General features: G+C 44.3%; 1 protein-coding gene across 1 annotated transcript in view; it reads left to right on the plus strand.

Moving 5' to 3' along the window:
• Nucleotides 1-20,953, plus strand: part of LOC126484617 (mediator of RNA polymerase II transcription subunit 20) — a 602,543-nt gene that overhangs the window by 569,607 nt on the left and 11,983 nt on the right. Inside the window, exon 4 of the mRNA XM_050108202.1 lies at nucleotides 20,613-20,723. Coding sequence (XP_049964159.1) covers nucleotides 20,613-20,723 — 111 coding nt within the window. The remainder of the gene's footprint in view (nucleotides 1-20,612; nucleotides 20,724-20,953) is intronic.

The raw sequence follows: 20,953 nt of genomic DNA on the forward strand, positions 1-20,953 counted from the left end.
CCGCGCGACCGCTACGGTCGCGGGTTCGAATCCTGCCTCGGGCATGGATGTGTGTGATGTCCTTAGGTTAGTTAGGTTTAAGTAGTTCTAAGTTCTAGTGGACTGATGACCTCAGAAGTTAAGTCCCATAGTGCTCAGAGCCATTTTTAGTTTCGCAAGTAGCACTTTTATTTACTATAGTGTACGGTTCTTAGTACTATTGGTCTGTGACCATAACTTGTTAAGCCATCAAATGAATGTTTGTGGCTACGAAAGGACGGTTGTGTGGCTTGAATCAGATCGTGTTATCACAGTCGCCGGTGTCATAGGAGCAGCAAAAAGATTAATATCAGACGTGAAGTAAGTTGCTGTTTATTGGAAAGTCTGTTAGAGATTAGCTCGTGAATGTCCAACGAAATCTTTTTGAGTGTAAAAGAACTTGAAATGTACCTGCCCACGTTTGGCATGTTGCTGAAAGAGAGCAGCACCGAGCACTTTCGTTTAACAGCAAAGTTTACTACAGTCAGATACCCGCATAAAATATTCCAGTAGTGACAGCACTTGTGAATGAGCTGTCTGCAGGTATAACTTTCTGATTTCGTTTTTGTGCCTTCATCTATTCCATATTTTGTGAATAAGATAATATGTTCTCTAGACATTCATTGGGCCTAGCTATGTTTTACTTGTCGCGTTAGCAAAAAGTGTAATACGTAACTCAGAAGTTGTGAAACGGTATAAAGTCCAGTTCTGCCAGAGAACTGAGTTTAGTGCTTCGAAAGTTAATTATATCTGCCTAAATTGTTCAATGTAGGCTTGGTAACAAGTACACTGCATGCAGAGCTGCATCAGAGTTCAGACAGAAGACGAAAACAACAACTATTGTAACAAACCATAATAAACACAGATCGTTTGTCTAAGTTTTGTAACTTGGCTCTTCGTGTACTGTCTGCTCGACCTAATCACATCCGTCGCTATCCACCCCTTATGTGCTGGAGCGTCTTCCCATTCACGTTTCCCGCGTCATATAGCACTTCCTGTCGACCGTGAAATGATCCCCGCATGCAATCACTGCCTTACCCCCACGCCACTTTAATCCTTCCAAAGCATTCACTAGCCATCCTCCACTTGCTGTCTCCAGTGCGAGGACTCTAGGCTGTATATCACCGACATGGTGGTTGCATTTCAGGCCACAGTCGACGGTTTGCAAATAGAGTTTTCTTACACTGCAGCGAAACATTTAGGCTCGCACCTACTTGTCACTAACCATTTTTTTCTGATTTTGCGATCTGTCCATTTTACAGTTGAAGGGGTCGTCGGAAGAAACTGCTAACCCACGGGAGTATAGTTTTGAGTAATTCCACGTAATATGATTGGTTAAATCTATAAATCATAAATATCAATGGACTTATTTATGAATAAATATTTGTAATGTATGTGGTATTGGCTACTCGCCGGTGTGGCCAAATGTTAAAATGCAACTACTGACCGTGGAATAATCAGAACAACAACACTACACTGTATAGCTGCCATTCACCTAACAGATGTCATTCACAGAACATCCATTAATAATATGTAAACAGGCAAGAGAGACAAATCAGATTATAATGCTGTCTCGCAAAACTGTCTTTAATACTTGAGAGTTCTGTTTAGCTCTGTCTCTGTTATTACATCGTGCGGGGTAGTTCTACAAAGTTCGAGTGTTTGAGTTTTTCAAGTTACTCGGCCTTATTTTAAAATTATATACACAGCGAAATCGGTTTCGATGGAAGATCAGTAGTAAATGAAAGAATGAAAAATGACAATTAAGCTCTAGGTAATTAGTTGCCAAAAACTAAAGCGGAGAAACTAAAGTAATAGTACGAAGCACGAAGATGACGAAAGAAATAATTTTGTTAAATATGGTAAAGTTTTTCCCGCGATGACTATAGAACTTCGCAGCTGTTTGGAAACATAGATATCACAACTCCACTGCGAGGAGACATACTTTCGTCAAGTCCACAAACTTTTTTGTTTTGTTTTACTGAAGTCACAGCAGTATACATGTCTTGTGACACATACTATTTCTCCAGTTAAATAAAGTTGATTTTTATTGTAACATGAAAGTAATCATTCAAAATTAATTTGGAAAGAATGTAATCTTACTATGATTGTGAGTTTACTGTTGAAATGAATTTTTATCATATTCTAAATCCGCATATGTTTCTTGCGATTCCTTCCCAGCACAAAATCACTCAAACTGAGTACGTTATCAATCATTGTTTTGGTATCAGGTTACAAAGAAAGGTCAAATATATTAAACTGATGGCCAAAGAAGTGACATGTTTCAGTGTTCAGCCTAAGATAATATTTTTATTGCAGTACTTGGTTCTTCTATACTGGCTCAAAAATTCCTTTTCATTATAGCTACGTTTTATATACACTCCTGGAAATTGAAATAAGAACACCGTGAATTCATTGTCCCAGGAAGGGGAAACTTTATTGACACATTCCTGGGGTCACATACATCACATGATCACACTGACAGAACCACAGGCACATAGACACAGGCAACAGAGCATGCACAATGTCGGCACTAGTACAGTGTATATCCACCTTTCGCAGCAATGCAGGCTGCTATTCTCCCATGGAGACGATCGTAGAGATGCTGGATGTAGTCCTGTGGAACGGCTTGCCATGCCATTTCCACCTGGCGCCTCAGTTGGACCAGCGATCGTGCTGGACGTGCAGACCGCGTGAGACGACGCTTCATCCAGTCCCAAACATGCTCAATGGGGGACAGATCCGGAGATCTTGCTGGCCAGGGTAGTTGACTTACGCCTTCTAGAGCACGTTGGGTCGCACGGGATACATGCGGACGTGTATTGTCCTGTTGGAACAGCAAGTTCCCTTGCCGGTCTAGGAATGGTAGAACTATGGGTTCGATGACGGTTTGGATGTACCGTGCACTATTCAGTGTCCCCTCGACGATCACCAGTGGTGTACGGCCAGTGTAGGAGATCGCTCCCCATACCATGATGCCGGGTGTTGGCCCTGTGTGCCTCGGTCGTATGCAGTCCTGATTGTGGCGCTCACCTACACGGCGCCAAACACGCATACGACCATCATTGGCACCAAGGCAGAAGCGACTCTCATCGCTGAAGACGACACGTCTCCATTCGTCCCTCCATTCACGCCTGTCGGGACTCCACTGGAGGCGGGCTGCACGATGTTGGGGCGTGAGCGGAAGACGGCCTAACGGTGTGCGGGACCGTAGCCCAGCTTCATGGAGACGGTTGCGAATGGTCCTCGCCGATACCCCAGGAGCAACAGTGTCCCTAATTTGCTGGGAAATGGCGGTGCGGTCCCCTACGGCACTGCGTAGGATCCTATGGTCTTGGCGTGCATCCGTGCGTCGCTGCGGTCCGGTCCCAGGTCGACGGGCACGTGCACCTTCCGCCGACCACTGGCGACAACATCGATGTACTGTGGAGACCTCACGCCCCACGTGTTGAGCAATTCGGCGGTACGTCCACCCGGCCTCCCGCATGCGCACTATACGCCCTCGCTCAAAGTCCGTCAACTGCACATACGGTTCACGTCACGCTGTCGCGGCATGCTACCAGCGTTAAAGACTGCGATGGAGCTCCGTATGCCACGGCAAACTGGCTGACACTGACGGCGGCGGTGCACAAATGCTGCGCAGCTAGCGCCATTCGACGGCCAACACCGCGGTTCCTGGTGTGTCCGCTGTGCCGTGCGTGTGATCATTGCTTGTACAGCGCTCTCGCAGTGTCCGGAGCAAGTATGGTGGGTCTGACACGCCGGTGTCAATGTGTTCTTTTTTCCATTTCCAGGAGTGTATATATGTAGGAAACTATTTGAATACTTAGTGGATTCATTATTATGCTCTTCACACATGATTTTGTCCCCTGAATTCGGAGCGCATAAATTTCTAATTTGCTCTTTAAATATATTGCATAACTATTTTCTAGAAAATTCATCTTTGGAACTTAATTAAGCAACATTTTTTATCGTTATTTTCCGTAAAGGCAAAAACACGCCTTACAGCTTTATGCGTGAATAGGGTAATAGGGTGTGTGCTGCAATCAAAATATATATCATTGCGTGAAACATCTACATTCCACACTGAATGTAGGCTCGCATCAGCAAAAGATGGGCGGGAAGGACTCTGTCATGGTTTAATCCCAAGCCAAATGAGTGATTTCTGTCATTTCAATTTAAACTGCAATCGTTTTGCATCTATATTGTTGTTGAAGTCGATTAGGGTCACTGTATTAAATACTGATTGTAAAGAACAGCATCTGGGCCTAATTTAGTGATTGCAATTACAGTTACTTGCGTTTTATTTGCTGCACAGAAATTTAAAGAAACAACTGAGACTAATATAGCGCAACACTACTTGAATCATTTAGCCTTGTGTTGCAGTCTGCCTGCGAGGCTACAAAATTGTAATGGGTAATTAATATGTAGTACACTGTTTCAAGTACTGTTGAATGTAGAACAGCGGTATCCGACCGGAATGGAAAATTCTTGATTACGTTAAGCACTCACTCTTTCTGTTTTCGTTTTATTTTAACATAGTGCTCCTCCGTAAGCGAGTGATCAGCTTGTCTGATTGCCAGCTGTTGGATCAGGGTTTAGTTCCAGATCCTGCCAGATATTTTTCCTTGGTGGGAAGATTGGATCAGGATGCACGTAGCCTCGTAATGGCAAGTAAGGAGCTACTTGATTGAGAAGTATACGAGCTCAGAGATGACTTTTTTTTAAAACAGTCCATCACGGTCGGAATGCGGAGATTGTAATGTAATACCAATTTGTTTGATGTATGCTTCCATACACGAGACTCACTTGTGATAAGTAATAGTTACCGTTTCCTGTGCTCTGTCGACGTGTGACGCATGTAAAGTTAGTGAGTTTTTTCATGCCGTGTACTGATGACTTATTTTATGTGGAGACCACAAAGTATTGTTGAGAAACCTGCGTCTTTCACTTCGCAACCTGTGCGTGCTACATCCTCACTGCTACTCAGTCGCAAAACGTAAAAAAATGTATCACCGTATGTACCCGTTTTTGTCAATAGCTACGAAGATGGATACTCAGACATGTGTGGTATTGCCACCCACGGCGCGGACGTCGGTTCCGTCCGACCGTTTAAGCCAGGCGGAAGCAACGCTTGAGGCCGCACCACTTAGCTGACTTAATGCTCTGGGACACAATGGCGTCTCGGCGCTAACGTGTCATTACTGCTGAATCGGTGTCAGGAAAATCGTTCGACCGATTACCGCTTAGTGTCACTTGCGATCCTTATTGTACTCATAAATATACAGATCGTAACTGTCGCAGGAAGGGGCGCAGAGACACGTCGAACCGGTCACCTGAATTCTGACTTCCCCTCAAGGCCCTCTACCTGTATTCTTCCCGATGTTCGTTTGTGTCTCTAAGCAGTGCACAATGATGATAAAGGCACGACGCCTTTGTCGTCATTGTTGACTGCATGGAATTTTATTACGAAGCAACTCTTATTCCATAAAATTTCGGGAAAACTGTCGGATCTCTGTAACTTGCTGCAACGATAATTCGGCCCAAAATATCCCGATCATCTTCAGGTGTAAATTGGCGAAAGTACACAAACTTCTTCTATTTGAAGCTCCAGCAGCGCATGCGTGTTCTACATAAAAGTTTCTGCAGAGGTAATACTAGAACACATGCGATTTTATTACAAGTCGATAATCTGCTCCGAGTGCCATAGGCGAATCCTTCATCTCCTGCATGACTGCATCTGCTCGACTATTCCGCAATTCACACCTAAGTACCTGACAGAGGGTCAATAAAACCACTACCTTACTATTTCTCTACTTTTCCACTCTCGAACAGCACCGTATCAAAAAGATCAATCAGATCTTTCTGTGCGAGCTCTGATTTCTCTTATTTTAGTACGATGATCATTTCTCCCTATGTAGGTGGGTGCCAACAGAATATTTTCGCATTCAGAGGAGAAAGTCGGTGATTAAAACTTTGTGAAAAAATCTCACCGCAACGAGAAACGAATTGATTTAACGACTGCACACTTCCCCCCCCCCCCCCCTCCCCCCCTCCCCCCCTCCACTAATTCACATATCATATATGTGACACACTCTCCCTATTCCGCGATAGTAAAAAACGAGCTGCCCTTCTTTGAACTTTTTCGATGTCCCGCGTCAGTCCAATCTGGTAAGGATCCCACACTGCGCAGCAGTACTCTAAGTGTCTGGTAGACGATGGACAAGCGCAATGTAGGCAGTCTCTGTAATGGCTTTTATCTTTTCGATATCAGATCGATCACAGCTTTTCGTTGAATTGACAGAAAACCGCAGGTTACGTCCAGAATGATTCCTAATGACAGTACTGCATGCGATAACAGAATTAGAAACCACCATATCTATCGCTTTATCGAAATTCATAGTTCCATCGATTTTTGTAAATGTTGCATCTCAAGCTTCCGTGTATTTACTGTCTGTACAAGATTGAAAATTGTATTCTATAGTTGTAGAGTTGACGGTCTGGAGTTGTTTGCACTCAGTTCGTTGGCTACCTTTCTAAGAAATCAGTTTAGTTGGTTTCTTAATGTGTTTCGTAAGTAGTAAAAAGAACACGTTGAAAATGAAGGGAAGATTGGGTTTTAACGTCCCGTCGATGACGGGGTCGTTATAGATGTAGCACAAGCTCGTATTGGGAAAGGTTAGAGAAGGGAATCTACCATGTCCTATTCAAGATAACCATCCTGGTATGCGCCATAAGCGATTTACGGAAACCACGGAAAACGTAAATGTTGATGACCGGTCGGACATTTGAACTACTGTCGCTTCTGAATACCAGTACAATGTATTGACAACTGCAGCATATCGACGTAATTCAGTTGTTGAAATTTTTAGTATTACTAATCCGATTACTTGGAAGTACCTAGTTTAATATGCCTGTGATGTCAGAAAATGGAGATGAGGTAATGTGTCACTGTGTCTATGAGACAGTTCTGTGTACCTTTACGAATTCAGTTCCCAAAATATTGGGATTGAAGTCTTAATGTGCTGTCCAGTGGTTTGGTCACCCATTATTTGTAAGTGCTCACTCAGCCACCGTTACTTATTTTTCCCTGTATGTACTGCTATTTTATTTTTAGTTTTATCTCCCTGTTTTGATGTGCTGTGTCCAATCTTGCAATTTGAACAATACCACTTCTCTCACGATTCGGCTCTGAATTGAACTTTTGGGAACGGGCGCTGATAACCTCGCTGTTGTGCGCCCTAAAACACTACTCATCATCATCATCATCATCACGAATTCAGTTTCCACGTAGGTCGTTTGATCCTATTTAACTGTGACGTCCTCCGTTCTTTTCTGGCGCCGCTGGGCATTGTGTTGAAGTGGTTGAATACTGGTCTTGTGTTCGAAAGATCTATTTAAAATATAGGACTGGTCATCCTAATTTAGGTATTGCTACACTAAATACACCTAGTTACTGAGAGTTCCTACCAGAATAAAACGCTGAGCCAGGCCTGTGCCTATATTAGTAAGTGGGTAAGTTTGTGTCCCTTTGCGGCCAAAAGTTTCTGTTTACCTGGAAGTTTCAAATTGCAGAATGAAAGACTGGTTCTGGAAGCAATCAGGTTGTGTTTTGTTAATTTCGTAAATAAGATCACGGCTGCTGTTTTGTGCATCTGAGCTTGTGGATCCGTCCCTGATAACCAGGAAGTCGACGAGTTTTTCAATCTTAACGTCATCTTCGTCTCATGGAGGTTGCTGTGTCAATTGACGAGAAACAGACTGTAGAATCTGTAACATTACCGGTGTTGTTGGATGCCATATCCAAAGTTATTACTACATAGCATGCTGCTGCTGTCATTTCTTAATACACGGTGCATCGATGACACTGACTGACTTGTTCTCCAACGACCGACGTATGGAACAATAGGGCAGTCTATTTTGTTTCACGTACCTGTCAACACTTTCCACTGAAGCTGCAGCGTTGCACGCTTTCTTGTCACTGACCATGTGGCGTCTATGTACTGGTTCTGTGACCTGTTGTGACTTTCAAACTATGTTCGAGAATGACTTTGGTTTAATAAGTGAGTATTGTACAATTCAGCCTTGCTTCTAGTGCGGAAAGCAGTTCAATATTGACGAACAAGCACAAGGTACACGGAATTTTTACATCACCAAAATGACAAACAATATTCTTCGCCTGACTTTTTCAGTTAATACTTTCACTACTAGGAGAGGCCCCAATTCAACTACGACACGTCCTCCCTGCGATACGTAGGAGGCAGGTGCTCCACTAACTTGTCGCGAACCCACGTGGGTGATAGGTTTCACAATACGATGCCGACATATTATTACTAAATTATATTTCTTAAGAATTTGTGTGTCTCTGTGGCGCCTTTTTAAGACTTTCCATGAGTTTTGCGTTTCTGTACTGTGGACCTTTTTAAATATTATTATATTTATGTCCTTAGCTGTTCGGAGGTTGAGGCTACTGCGTACGTTACGATCAGCGCTTGCTTCTCTCAACGTACTTTCCGATCTGTTACTCCAGCCACCGCTGCCTACCACTGCGTTGGTAGCTTATCATATGCCTGACTTAAATAACTCTCTTACCTGCGCTGAAAATGACATGACTCGGCGCAATAACTTTTAATGAAAATGAACGGGAAGGATCCTGTCATTTGTTTCTGATGGAAACGTCACAATCTCAGCGTAGTCAGTTTCAATGGCCGCAAATTCCACTCTCACAATTACAGACTGCTGCACAGTTCGGTAAAAAAATTTACTGTTATGTGTGACGCCGCTGTGCCAACAGCTTAGACTGCAGAAACGCAGACGATAAATAAGCTGACGCGACCGGCGTATTTTTTATGAAAGCGTCGTAATGAACGAAACCCCCGGAGTCCGTTTTCAGAGAGAGATAACGCAAAAACGAGTACGTGACCGCAAGCATTCTGAAAGCAAAGCCTTCAGTTCCCAGTTTATTCAGAAACAGCCTCTGTAAATAACTTTTTTCCCCGGAGTCCAACTCATCTTCTGTAGCAAGGAAGCGTATAATTACTTCGAAATCCAACGCTTTTAGATTTATTCCGCTGTTGCACAATGCGTGGCAGAGTTATTATCTTTTGGTTTCTTTTTCCTTCGCTTCACACAGATAAAGCTAATTTGTCTCAGAATTCTGCTTTTTGTTGCGCAGTTTCTTGCGCTTCGTCTGTTGTTCATTCTCTTTTCACAGTTAAAGCCAATTTATCACAGAGTTCTGGCTTTTGTTATTCTGTTCCTTCCGCTCAGCCCGTTGTTCCTCACTTGCGAATGAAAATAAATTGTGAGCTTGGAGCTATCACACTGGGCGACTATAAAACGAACTAGACAAAATGAAGAAGTTCCTCAAATTATGTCTAACGACATGCGTGATTCGATACACAGGCATATCAGGCGAAACATGTCGATTTTTTGCAGTAGTGTGGTGGGAAGATGCAGCAAGTTACCATAGAACGTGCATTTACATGAACGCACGGAGTTGTATGGTGTACATAGCAAGAGATGGTCTCTCCAATCCTGCCCACCGCCACCAGGTCCCTCTCCCTCATATAACATAGTTGTCTGATTTGGTGTGTGGAATCGACCCTCCTCCATAACTGCTAACGCATGCTTCTTTGGTGACACTCAACTCAGAGGTGGAACAAATTTTTATCGTCAATATGTGGCAAGGAAGAGGAGATGTAGTGGCATGATGTTCGTAATAACCAGACCTCCCAACAGTGTCGTGAATTAAATTCCAAACATCTCCGCAGTGTTGCATGGAGAGAGCGTGCATGTAATACTGTTTAGGTTATTTGTCCGTCCGCGGTAAGCTCGGCAGTACTGTTCGAGAGGGATAAAGGTGGCATTTGGTCTCATCCTTTCCTTTCATCAATAACAGCTGAAACACAACACTCTACAATCTCCAATCACGATCCTCCGCACAATTCGGGCACGTGCTCGACATTTCGTGACAAATCCGAGGAAGGCGATGGATAGCTTATAGGACCCGACAGTGTCGTATTCCAACATCTGACTCCAAACATTTCTTGAGTATGAGAATGCTATGAGTCTGGTAGATAAGCTTAAGCATGAAGGCAGTATAGCCAATCGCCACCACGACCTTCGAGGCCATATTCAAAAACAAATTTGTTTGAATGCATGATGTCTGTTCCTTCGGACATGTGCATATAATTGATTCGCCCCGATAGGCAATGAATCCCTAACCTTCAGAAGGAATCTAAAATTAGCAAGCGTGGACGACATGGACGTCGACTGCGGATAGATGGCCGTAGGTGGGAATGTAGGTTGGTGGGCGAGCGTGCCGAGATAGTCCATGTATCTGCGATGAACACTGTGTACGCATCCAGCGGTGGTTAACGCAACCGCCTAGTAAACAGAAGATCCCGGATTCGAGTCCCGGTCCTGCGTCGCCGCCGAATTCACATAAAGTCCCGGTGCAGCTGGTGCCATCATTTTCTTCCCTTCCCTTCCTCCCCGCCCCCCCCACACCCCTGCACCTTACATAAACACAAATTTGTTATGAAGTATGCGGTGCCTAGCCCGCCCGGCTAGCCGTGCGCTCTAACGCACTGCTTCCCGATCGGGAAGGCGTGCCGGTCCCCGGCAAAAATCCGCCCGGCGGATTAGTGTCGAGGTCCGGTGTGCCGACCAGCCCGTGGATGGTTTTTAAGGTCGTTTTCCATCTGCCTCTGGCTGGTTCCCCTTATTCCACCTCACTTACACTATGTCGGCGTTTGCAACGAAAACACTGTCTCCACGTACGCTTACGCCATAATTACTCTATCATGCAAACATTGGGGTTACAGTCGTCTGGAATGAGACGTTCCTGGGGTAGTCCACTGGGGGCCGAACCTCGCAGTAACCTTGGGTTCGGTGTGGGGCGGCGGTGAGCTGGAATGAGACGTTCCCGGGGTAGTCCACTGGGGGCCGAACCTCACAGTAACCCTGGGTTCGGTGTGGGGCGGCGGTGAGCTTTGTGGACTGCTGTTGCCTGTTGTGGGGTTGTGAACCACTGAGGACTACAGCGGGGACGAAGCCTCTCCGTCGTTTCTAGGTCCCCAATTCAATACATACATACATGCTGCGCCTTTAACGAGCTATGACATCGTTACAGTTATTGTCGATTGGTAGAGCTTTTGTAAAAGGCGTATGTAATAAAGAGGCTAACTGAAGAATGCAAAAGCTACAACCTGAATTTGGTTATTTATCTTCAGCGTAATATCGATTGCTCACTATGCACTTTTTCTCGATTTTGTATAGCCGTAAACAATCTGCAAGAATTTATTTTCAGATCGATGGAAGCATTGATGCCACACAATCTTCGATGCCTGGCGATATGTGATATAGTTTACTGTAACTTCGACTTTTGCCTATTCTACTCGAACTGCTAGCTTCACGTCTAACCCTTTCTGTAGCTGTTTAACAGAGAGGTGGGTTTCGCACACGCGTATCAGTTGAATTTGCAATAGTTTGCATCTACCTAGACTTCGTGTATTGAATTTTCTCGGTGCTCGTGTCGTGTTAGTTCTCTGTAAACATACGATCTTCCGACAGTAACTGCCATCCTTTTCGGCAGCTCAGCAACCGATCTAGAAGACGTTACGGAATCACACAGATATGACTGATGTAGTACCCACTGCGACCAGAGATTACATTGCCGCCAACGGTGAAACGTCATTCGCAGCGTTTTTGTTCACAATGTCTAAACCGGGACATAGTCCACTGAAATCTCTCGGTACCAGTACCTGCTTCCACACTCTGTTAAGTGTGTAGATCTTACCTGTATTAAAGTTGTTTATATAGATCGTAATTTTCAGAGACTCTTTGATGACTAAGTTCAAGTATTTTGAAGCGTCGCCTAGAATACATCTCTGCTCAACAATATCTTTGTGTATTCCAGTACACTTTCTGCTTCTAGATTTTTCACTGTGCTCAACACAAGCCGCCATTGACATGCCGGTTTTTTTATCAAAATATTTACACACATCTTGTAATATGGAAGGATGTTTTGGGAGTATTTCTGTACAAAAAGATCTTTAGTTCGACGTTTTGCACATAAACATTAGTGCACCAACCAAAGTGTTCTTGCAGTCTCTGTTTAATCTAACGTAACGCGTATACGAAATTGGAGCATGAGGCAGATGAAAAATAGGTTCGTAACTTGCTTTGTAAGTGAAATAAATGTTGTAGCTCTGTCGTAAGCTGCATTAAGAAGTATTTTTTTTTATTTCTTGATGGTGCCTATTTCGGACTGTATGTCCATTCTCAAACCATCTCTACCGTAAGCGTGACAATACACATGATAGCCTATGTGTAAAAAACTGTTCCCACAATGATGTCCGTTCTATGTGGCGTATTTACTGTTGTTAAATCGGCCGTAGTGCCGCTTTGATTATCACTGCAGGGAGAGTTTTTGTAGATAGGTTATCGCCTGTATTGTCATATTTACGATACGGATGGTTTGAGGAAAGACACAGGTGTCCGAAACTACTCACCATAAAAAGAAAAACAAGCTTGTAAACGCAACTTACGACGGAGCTAAAACCATTTATTTCAACTAATGTAATGTAACTTACTGCACCCTGCCTTTTACCATATTGATGAAATACACGAATAAATGTAGAGTGACGCGTGGGAAGATACAGGTTATTTAATTAATAATTGGCGCTGTTCATGAGTACTGTTGTTCGTCACGAACACCTTGACTGAATTTTTATCTAAAGAATTCGGAGTGTCTGCCATGGACACGTTACCACGCCCATGAGGTGTAAACGACTGTCGTGCCGTTACTTACGACTGCCATCTCGTGGCTTAAGTACGCTCCCTGTATATCACCCCGACTCCCCATGTGACAGCGGTAATAGCTTCGGCTTCCCGCTACCTTCCGGGATAAACGACTCGCTGCTCGTATTTCTGTCAATGGCCAACTGCTTTACATGGATTTATGGAGGTCTTATCTTTGGAAGCTTTGCGTTATACATTTTACCACCCTTTGGTGGATGACAGCACCTTCTTTAGCTTCTATGGCGCCTCAACGACAGTACGGCAAGAAATGGTCCAGAAAAGGAAAGGAGAATTGCTTGGAAGCAGAGTGCATGTGGGTCATAAGCTCTGGGTGTTCATGTTTAGGAATTTTTGCTCATCTGATAGTTTCAGGTGAGTACAGGCAGCATTCGGTTTTTAACCGATTTTTTGTGTGACTGTATCCCATAACATATATAATTAACGTCTTAAATATTTTACATCAGAGTGGTTACACATCTGAAACGTCGTAGTACACACAATAAAAGTGAAATGGAAATGAAAAACACCCATTTCAAGAAACTTAATACTTTCAAGAAGTTTAGACGGCAATGGACTCTATTGGAACGAGATATTATTTTTTACCTTCAAACAAATCCTTGACGAATTATGATGTCGTACGGGTTCATTAGATTTGTATGCCTGAAAACTGAAGCCGCGTGGTCTAGGGCGCCTTGCCACGGCTAGCGTGGCTCCCCCCCCCCTCCCCCCCTCACCCCACCTCCTCGCAGGTTCGAGTCCTCCCTCGGGCATGGGTGTGTGTGTTGTCCTTAGCGTAAGTTAGATTAAGTAGTGGTGGATTAAGTTGTGTGTAAGCCTAGGGACCGATGGCCTCAGCAGTTTGGTCCCGTAGGAACGTACCACAAATTTCGAAAAATTTCTGAAAATTGAATTCGGCTACAGACGTTGCAGAGTAGCCACTTTTATAAGGGGAATCAAAAAGTTTCCGTTCGAAGGACGTACAGTCCAGAATCGGTAAGGTATACCAACCAGGCAAAATCGCTGTGGGCACTGATTTAATTATCCTAACGACGCACCAGGTAGAAGATATCTGTTTGGCAGAACACCGTGGCCTGATGCGCTAAGACGTCAGTAACTGCCTGCTGCACATTCTCGTCCGACAGGAATCGTTGACCCTTCAAGGTCTTTTTTTTGGCACCGAAAGCGTGATAACAGCATGGGGAGAGATCAGAACTATCGGGCGGGTGTTAGAGTGCCTCCCACTTGAGTTAGCGTAGCTTTGTGCGTTACGTCATTTGTGGTATGGCGACGTCCGTTGTCAAGAAACAGCAGCACTCCTTGTCGCAGCTTTCACTATACATGATCGGTTTCTGACGGGAATGCTGTCCCTTACTTATTATTCGTTCTCCGATTGACGTCTGGCGGAGTTTGTTCTTCGGCAACCAAGAGAAGAGTAGCAGCACATTGGTCCTGGTTGGACGCATTTGGTAATAACATGCCAGAATTTGCGTTTCTTCATTTACCTCGCCCACATCGGAAAGATGCACTAATCCCTTGCCTGCATGTCAGTGCTTATATACCCGCATAGGAGTTGCGGTATGTGCTGCAGCAATACCATCACACGGAAACTTTTTCATGGAGTGTTATACAGGGTAATTCCGTAATTGTGTTACAGACTTTCAGGTATGGTCGAGAGGGATAATAGTACCAATTTTAGGTAAGGGACGCTGGTCTGGAAACGGCCGAGTCGAAAGTTAAAAGCGAAAATCGTCCTGATACTTCTGTCTACCTCTTCTACTGAAAGCTCTTCGCTTTCCATGTTTTGGGAGGAGACAGTATTGACTAAAACAAGGGAAAGTTATCCAGTACACATGGACACTAAAACACATACCTTAAAAGCTGCGAGTCAATGAGATGTGTCTCACAGTAGCAAAGATGAATAAGTACTCATGGCTCTTAAGGTATTCACTTTACTGGAAATTCTTTCTTGTTTTGGTCCACAACACCTCTTGCCAAAATATGGAAAACAAAGAGGTTGCAGTAGAAGAGATTCACTGTCAGAGGTATCAGAATGATCTTCGCTTATACCTTTCGACTTGGTCGTGTATGGACCAGCGTCCCTTACCACAAACTGATACATTTGCCCTTCTTCATCTTCCCTAAAAGTTTGTAACATCATCACGGTATCACAATGTATAATTTAAGTCTTATGATTTCTCCTTTATCGAGACCAGATAGTAGGTAAAACTGAGCTATTAAAAAAAGGTCTCTAGTTTACTGGTCTTCGTATATGGTTATTCTATAGTTATCCGTGGAGAAAATTGTTTTATATTTACCATCTGCATTTTATAAATGTATAGCGTACGAAGTGGTCAACTCACTAATGACGGTATTCATCAACTGAAAGAGGCTGATTTAACATCAAATGGCCTTAAATTAAAATAGTGGCTGGAAGAAAATTTGTTCATTTAATGCAGTGATCCACGACATGCGAAAAGAGGTCGACAGTACCTTTATTCGAGTATCTGTGGCTGTAATTGAAAGTCTTGAACAAGGGAAAATGTCAGTAAAACGCAAATCACACAAGACTTCCCGCCAACACCCCAGAAAACGTAAGGAATCAGCTGGAGAAAAACTATGGTTACCCACACACAGTTTACCGTAAGTATGAACCAGTATGATTACTTCAGTATTCCAAGTGACGAAGTGTTGACCTTTCCCCTGTACTTTCACGAAGAGTAAAATTTTTGAAATTCTTGAAAGCATAGTCAGCGATCTTAAAATTTGTTGAAATTAAAATTTGAAGCAGTCTTGATAGCAATTTTTTTATTGGAATGAGTGATCGGTTTCGACTCTTTCATAGAGTCATCTTCAGACTCCAGAGCGGTGGATGGACCCTGCCAGACGAGTTCCGTCGACCCTCGACGCTCGTGTAACTCAATTCCATCCACCGCTCTGGAGTCTGAAGAAGACTCTGAAAGTCGAAACCGGCCACTCACTCCAATAAAAAAACTGCGATCAAGACTGTTTTAAATTTTAATTTCATGAAGAGTACTCTGTGGACACCCCGCCTCGCAAGATGAGGACAGCCGTGTTCACAGGGCTGCTCGCGTTCGTCCCTGGCTTTACGGACACTCACATACCCTTCGCGCCTTGGCTAGCCCGCTAAATAATTCGGAATAAATCCCACAGAAAATGTCTGGGACGGTGGGGGGAGGGGGTGGTTGGCGTAGCACTGAACACCTTCGCAGTTTTCTAGTTCTGTGGTATCTTATCATCAATGAGTGGTTTCAGCTGAATATACAGTGCAACAACAACAAAAAATGGTTCAAATGGCTCTGAGCACTATGGGACTCAATTGCTGAGGTCATAGTCCCCTAGAACTTAGAACTAGTTAAACCTAACTAACCTAAGGACATCACACACATCCATGCCCGAGGCAGGATTCGAACCTGCAACCGTAGCGGTCTCGCGGTTCCAGACTGCAGCGCCTAGAACCGCACGGCCACTTCGGCCGGCGCAACAACACTTGAGACAAAATGTTCGCTGACGCTTCCAGACGATGCTAGACATTTGTTATTATTTTTTTTATGCCCCTGAAATGCGGCAGGGGGTAGGCACTCACCGGCATGCATATGCATTGTGTGTAACCTATAATCCAGTCATCTGTTGCGCGTGAGAGGACAAAATTGAAGTTACTGATTCGCTTCTAAGATACGAGGTTGGGTCACAAAGGCTATAGACGTCATAGCCGTGTGTACCAGCCTGAGAATTGTTTTCCTCATCAACATATCTCCACTGTAAACTTAAACGCTTGTCCGATCGTTCGACAAGGCATTAAAAATCTACCGGATAGAATTCTTGTGGCACCGTTCACATCCGAAGAGTGAGCTCTCGGGATACTGTACAGCAATTTTAATTGGTTGCTTAAACTACTGAAACACACAAGACCGATGTATCCTGGGGTTATCGAAATACCCCTAGACGTGGAAACAACGGTTCATCACTCCACAACCAAGGCGACGACGGTGCTTCTTTTTTGGGACTTTGTCTTGTCCTTTGCTGAATTAATGTATCCAGCTAAACACAAATTTTCATGAAACAAATGGTTCAAATGGCTCTGAGCACTATGGGACTCAACTTCTGAGGTCATTAGTCCCCCAGAACTTAGAACTAGTTAAATCTAACCAACCTAAGGACATCACACACATCCATGCCCGAGGCAGGATTCGAACCTGCGACCGTAGCGGTCTTTCCAGACTGCAGCGCCTAGAACCGCACGGCCACTGCGGCTTTATTTTTTCGTTCCCCCGGCCCGTGTGGAAGAGGGGAGGGGGGGGGCAGGGCTGTCAGCAGATAAAAGTCGCCATATGAGATTAAAAAATTTGACAGATCCATTAAAATTGGCCACGGCAGTTGGAAAAATGAATGATTGACATAATAAAAGGACACAGATTCAGTTGCGTAACTGAAAATGTAAAAGACGGATTTAATGATTAATTAAAATATTGAATAGATGAAATGGCAAATGGCTAGAAGGATGTATGACACTGTATTAGCGTGATGTACCTTGGAGGTAGCTAAAGTTTGGTCCAATGTGCTTACTTATCTCAGTACCTAAGGTAGCAGTTGAGCCCACTGTCTGCTGATTACAGACGCGCGGGGTCTTGGGGTCAACGGTAGGCGCCACGGAACTTGTAGCGGCGGCTCCGCAGAGTCGAGCGCGTGCGCCTGCAAACGCGTCTCGCATTTTCGTGTGGGCGCCGCCGACTGTTTAGAAGCCAGCCACCCATCCATCCACGCGGGGAGGCGGCGCATGCCGTCACGTTCCCAGAAGATGCGGCCCTCCTTTATGTCGACACTAGGTGTGTCTCGAGAATGCCGTCGCGCCACCTCGCCACGGCTCATAAATGCAGTGTTCCAGAGATTAACGCTCCCTGCGGGTTGGTTCCCACTCGTCGCCGCTGGGTGCTCCACACGCGACTCCTCACAAAAGACAATTTCTTTGACCTCATCTTTCTTCCGGGAACAGTGCTCCGTGGCGCATAGAAAATTAGGATTTAAGCTGTTGGCCATGCATGCGCTGTTCCAGAGAATCCTGCAGTATGCAGTGAATGATTCAAAACGTGCCACAACACGCTACGAGTAATCTTCGCTCGTATAGATGACAAGGAGAAAATTTCTCGGCCTGCAACAGAAATGCCCGTCGTAGCAAAGGAAATTTTCTTATAAGCGCATTGTGTCTGCCTCTGTAACGGAGTGCTCAGCCTAGATAGGACCCGGGTTCAATTCCCGGTACTTGCTGGGAGGACTAGATTGGGATTGACTGAGCGTCATGATGCCAGAAGTAGCAGACTCCAAGGTCTGCAAAGCCGATAACGGTCGGGAGAATGGTATGCCTGACCCCACGCTTTCTTTTTTTTTTTCTCCCATCGGTCTTCTGACTGGTTTGATGCCACGAATTCCTCTAGTGTGCCAGTCTCTCGAACCTGGATTTCCAGCTTATCGCGAGTATGGTTTCAATCAATTTTCAATTGTTGCTACATATTCATTACATTGCGTTCACAGTATATCTGAACGGTTTCGGGTGACACCATTTCACAACCTTGAATCTTCATGCAATTTCATCCCCATCGATCCATTCAGATCAATTCTGTCCACCTAATTAATTCACATTTTTCCTTCTTGGTAGGATAAGTCACTGTCCTCATCGACTCCGTTCCCCCAGTTGCCAGGCGCACATCGAAAAGGAGGGGGAGCGCCAAATGCCTGTAGTAAGCACTGAGCAAATTTTGTGATTATATTACAACATTTCATGTATTTCATTACTAGCTGAGTGCCCGGCGTTGCCCATGTAATATTTATTCCAGTTCTCTTAGTCCTTCTCTTCCTTCCCCTTCTCGCTGTCCGTCTCTTCCGCCCCATGCTCTTTTCATCTTTCTCCTTCACTTCTCTGTTCACCTTCTCGACCTCCTACCTTTGTTGATCTGCTACTGCACCCTCTAAGTCCATTACCTCCTCCCCTCTCCTCTCTGTTTGTCCATCTCTTCCTTCCCCCTCTCTGTCTGTTCATCTCTTCCTCTGCCCGCTCACTCTCCACGTCATCATCCCAAACCAATAGGGATTTGCAGTAACATGTGTACCAGTTTCTGTGGAAATCGATTCAGGGGTTTATGGGGAGCTTTTTATGTGCGACTTTGCCTTTGTACGCACATGAGACATATATTTCACACATATCTATACACATATTTCACCTGTGTCTATAGCGAACTTCTGCCTGTAGTTTCGTTTTCATGGAGCTCAATATGTATCACGTCGAATCATCTGAACTTTGTGTCGTACAATGATACAATTTTGTTGATAGTTTCAGTGGCATATGTGAATGCTGTATGCAAAATATGTCGAGAATGCAGTTAGTAGCAAAGAACTAATAAATTAAAACGTCAAGCCTGATGCGGCAGTTTCACTGCATGAGCATTGAAAGTGTAGTGAGCGATAAACTTCTTTCTTTTCATCATCTTGTCAGCGAGAAAAAATTTCGCAGCGGTTGAAATTACGTGTAAAGTTTCTTGCAAGCCATTATGTGTTCTCATTTTCAAATAAAGGATGAATAAAGTCTGGGTATTCGTGCGCCGTGAACTACTCTTTTCTTTTTCACCGCCACGCCCACGACTTTGATAGGTAGGTAGGAATCCTTCACAGTGATTCTTTCCAGACGATAAGTGATATGTGTACCATGTTTGTTTGAAATGGGTCCAGTGGTTTAGTAGGAGATGTGGAACATGCCTATATACATTTTTATTGTACATGCTTTGCCCATGGTGTAATGCGCAGGGCATAAGTGCAGGTATTTGTATTGTTGACTGAGGACAGTGTACTGAACAACATTATTTCATTATTTACTTCATTTGCAGACTAGTTATTGTAAACGTTAGGATTAGTATGTTTTTAGGTTGACTAGTACCTCCAAGTAAGAACCGCGCAACTGCTACGGTCGCAGGTTCGAATCCTGCCTCGGGCATGGATGTGTGTGATGTCCTTAGGTTAGTTAGGTTTAAGTAGTTCTAAGTTCTAGGGGACTGATGACCACAGATGTTAAGTCCCATAGTGCTCAGAGCCATTTGAACCATACCTCCAAGTAGACGTGACAAGAGCAAGCCTTATTTTCCGGCAGTGCAGCAAGTCAGTTGCTGAAGTGTGGACGCGTGCACTCAAAAGAGTTAGTCTATACTGACATGTGTAGTCTGCTTAGTGATGCAGTTACGACTGTGCAGAAAACATCAGGTGATGTGTTTGTGATTTGCGGGAGGGCTGTTTGACTCAGAGAAAAAACAACCAAGACACTGATGTGCGTCCATATTAAGGTGCCACATATAAAAATAACTGCATTATACACATTACACCTTGTACGTAAGGATTATTACTATTAAAATTCAGGGCAGCTTTGCAGCTGGGAATCTGTGGCGCTTTAAATGTGGGAATCATGGCAAATTATATTTGGATTTGAGGGGGGAGAGAAAATAGACACTGTTATTAGAGGTGTATAGACATACGAGGATAGAGATTATGGTGCATTTTACATTAAGTGTGAGAAAATCTTGTGGAACAGGGATGCCATATTTGTTGAAGCAGCGAATACTAAAACGAGTTGCTCAGCAATGTTCGGGTCGCTTTAAAGAGAAAGACGCGGTTCCACCACTTCACGTCGGGAACGAAAAGGAAGGCCCTATCGTGTGCTTGTTAGGTGTACCAAACCGCCGTCATTTACTAACATCTAATTGCAATGGAAACTGCGCCTTCTGTTGCAGGTGGAGTACCGGCCGTGCGTCGTCCCCGGCAGCTGCTGGGACCTCATCCGCGAGTTCCTGCAGGGCTTCCTGGGCTCCTCAGTGCAGGCCACTCCGCCACCCTACCTGCAGGTCAGTTGCCGCGGTAACCCGCTACTCAGCAGTCCAAATTAGAGATGCAGCTGCATCACGCCGTCCTGCTTCCTGAATGCCCATGTCCAAACTTCGAACTTCCGCACTTTCGTCTGCGTCATTTAGTTTTCGTTTTGTACTTGTATTTTTTCATGTTCATATCCATTGGGGAAAAAATGTTTCTTACGATGAGAAACTACTACGCCGACCCGAGTGCTGTTGTACTTATT

Source organism: Schistocerca serialis, chromosome 6 (assembly GCF_023864345.2).
Source record: "Schistocerca serialis cubense isolate TAMUIC-IGC-003099 chromosome 6, iqSchSeri2.2, whole genome shotgun sequence".
NCBI lineage: Eukaryota > Metazoa > Arthropoda > Insecta > Orthoptera > Acrididae > Schistocerca > Schistocerca serialis.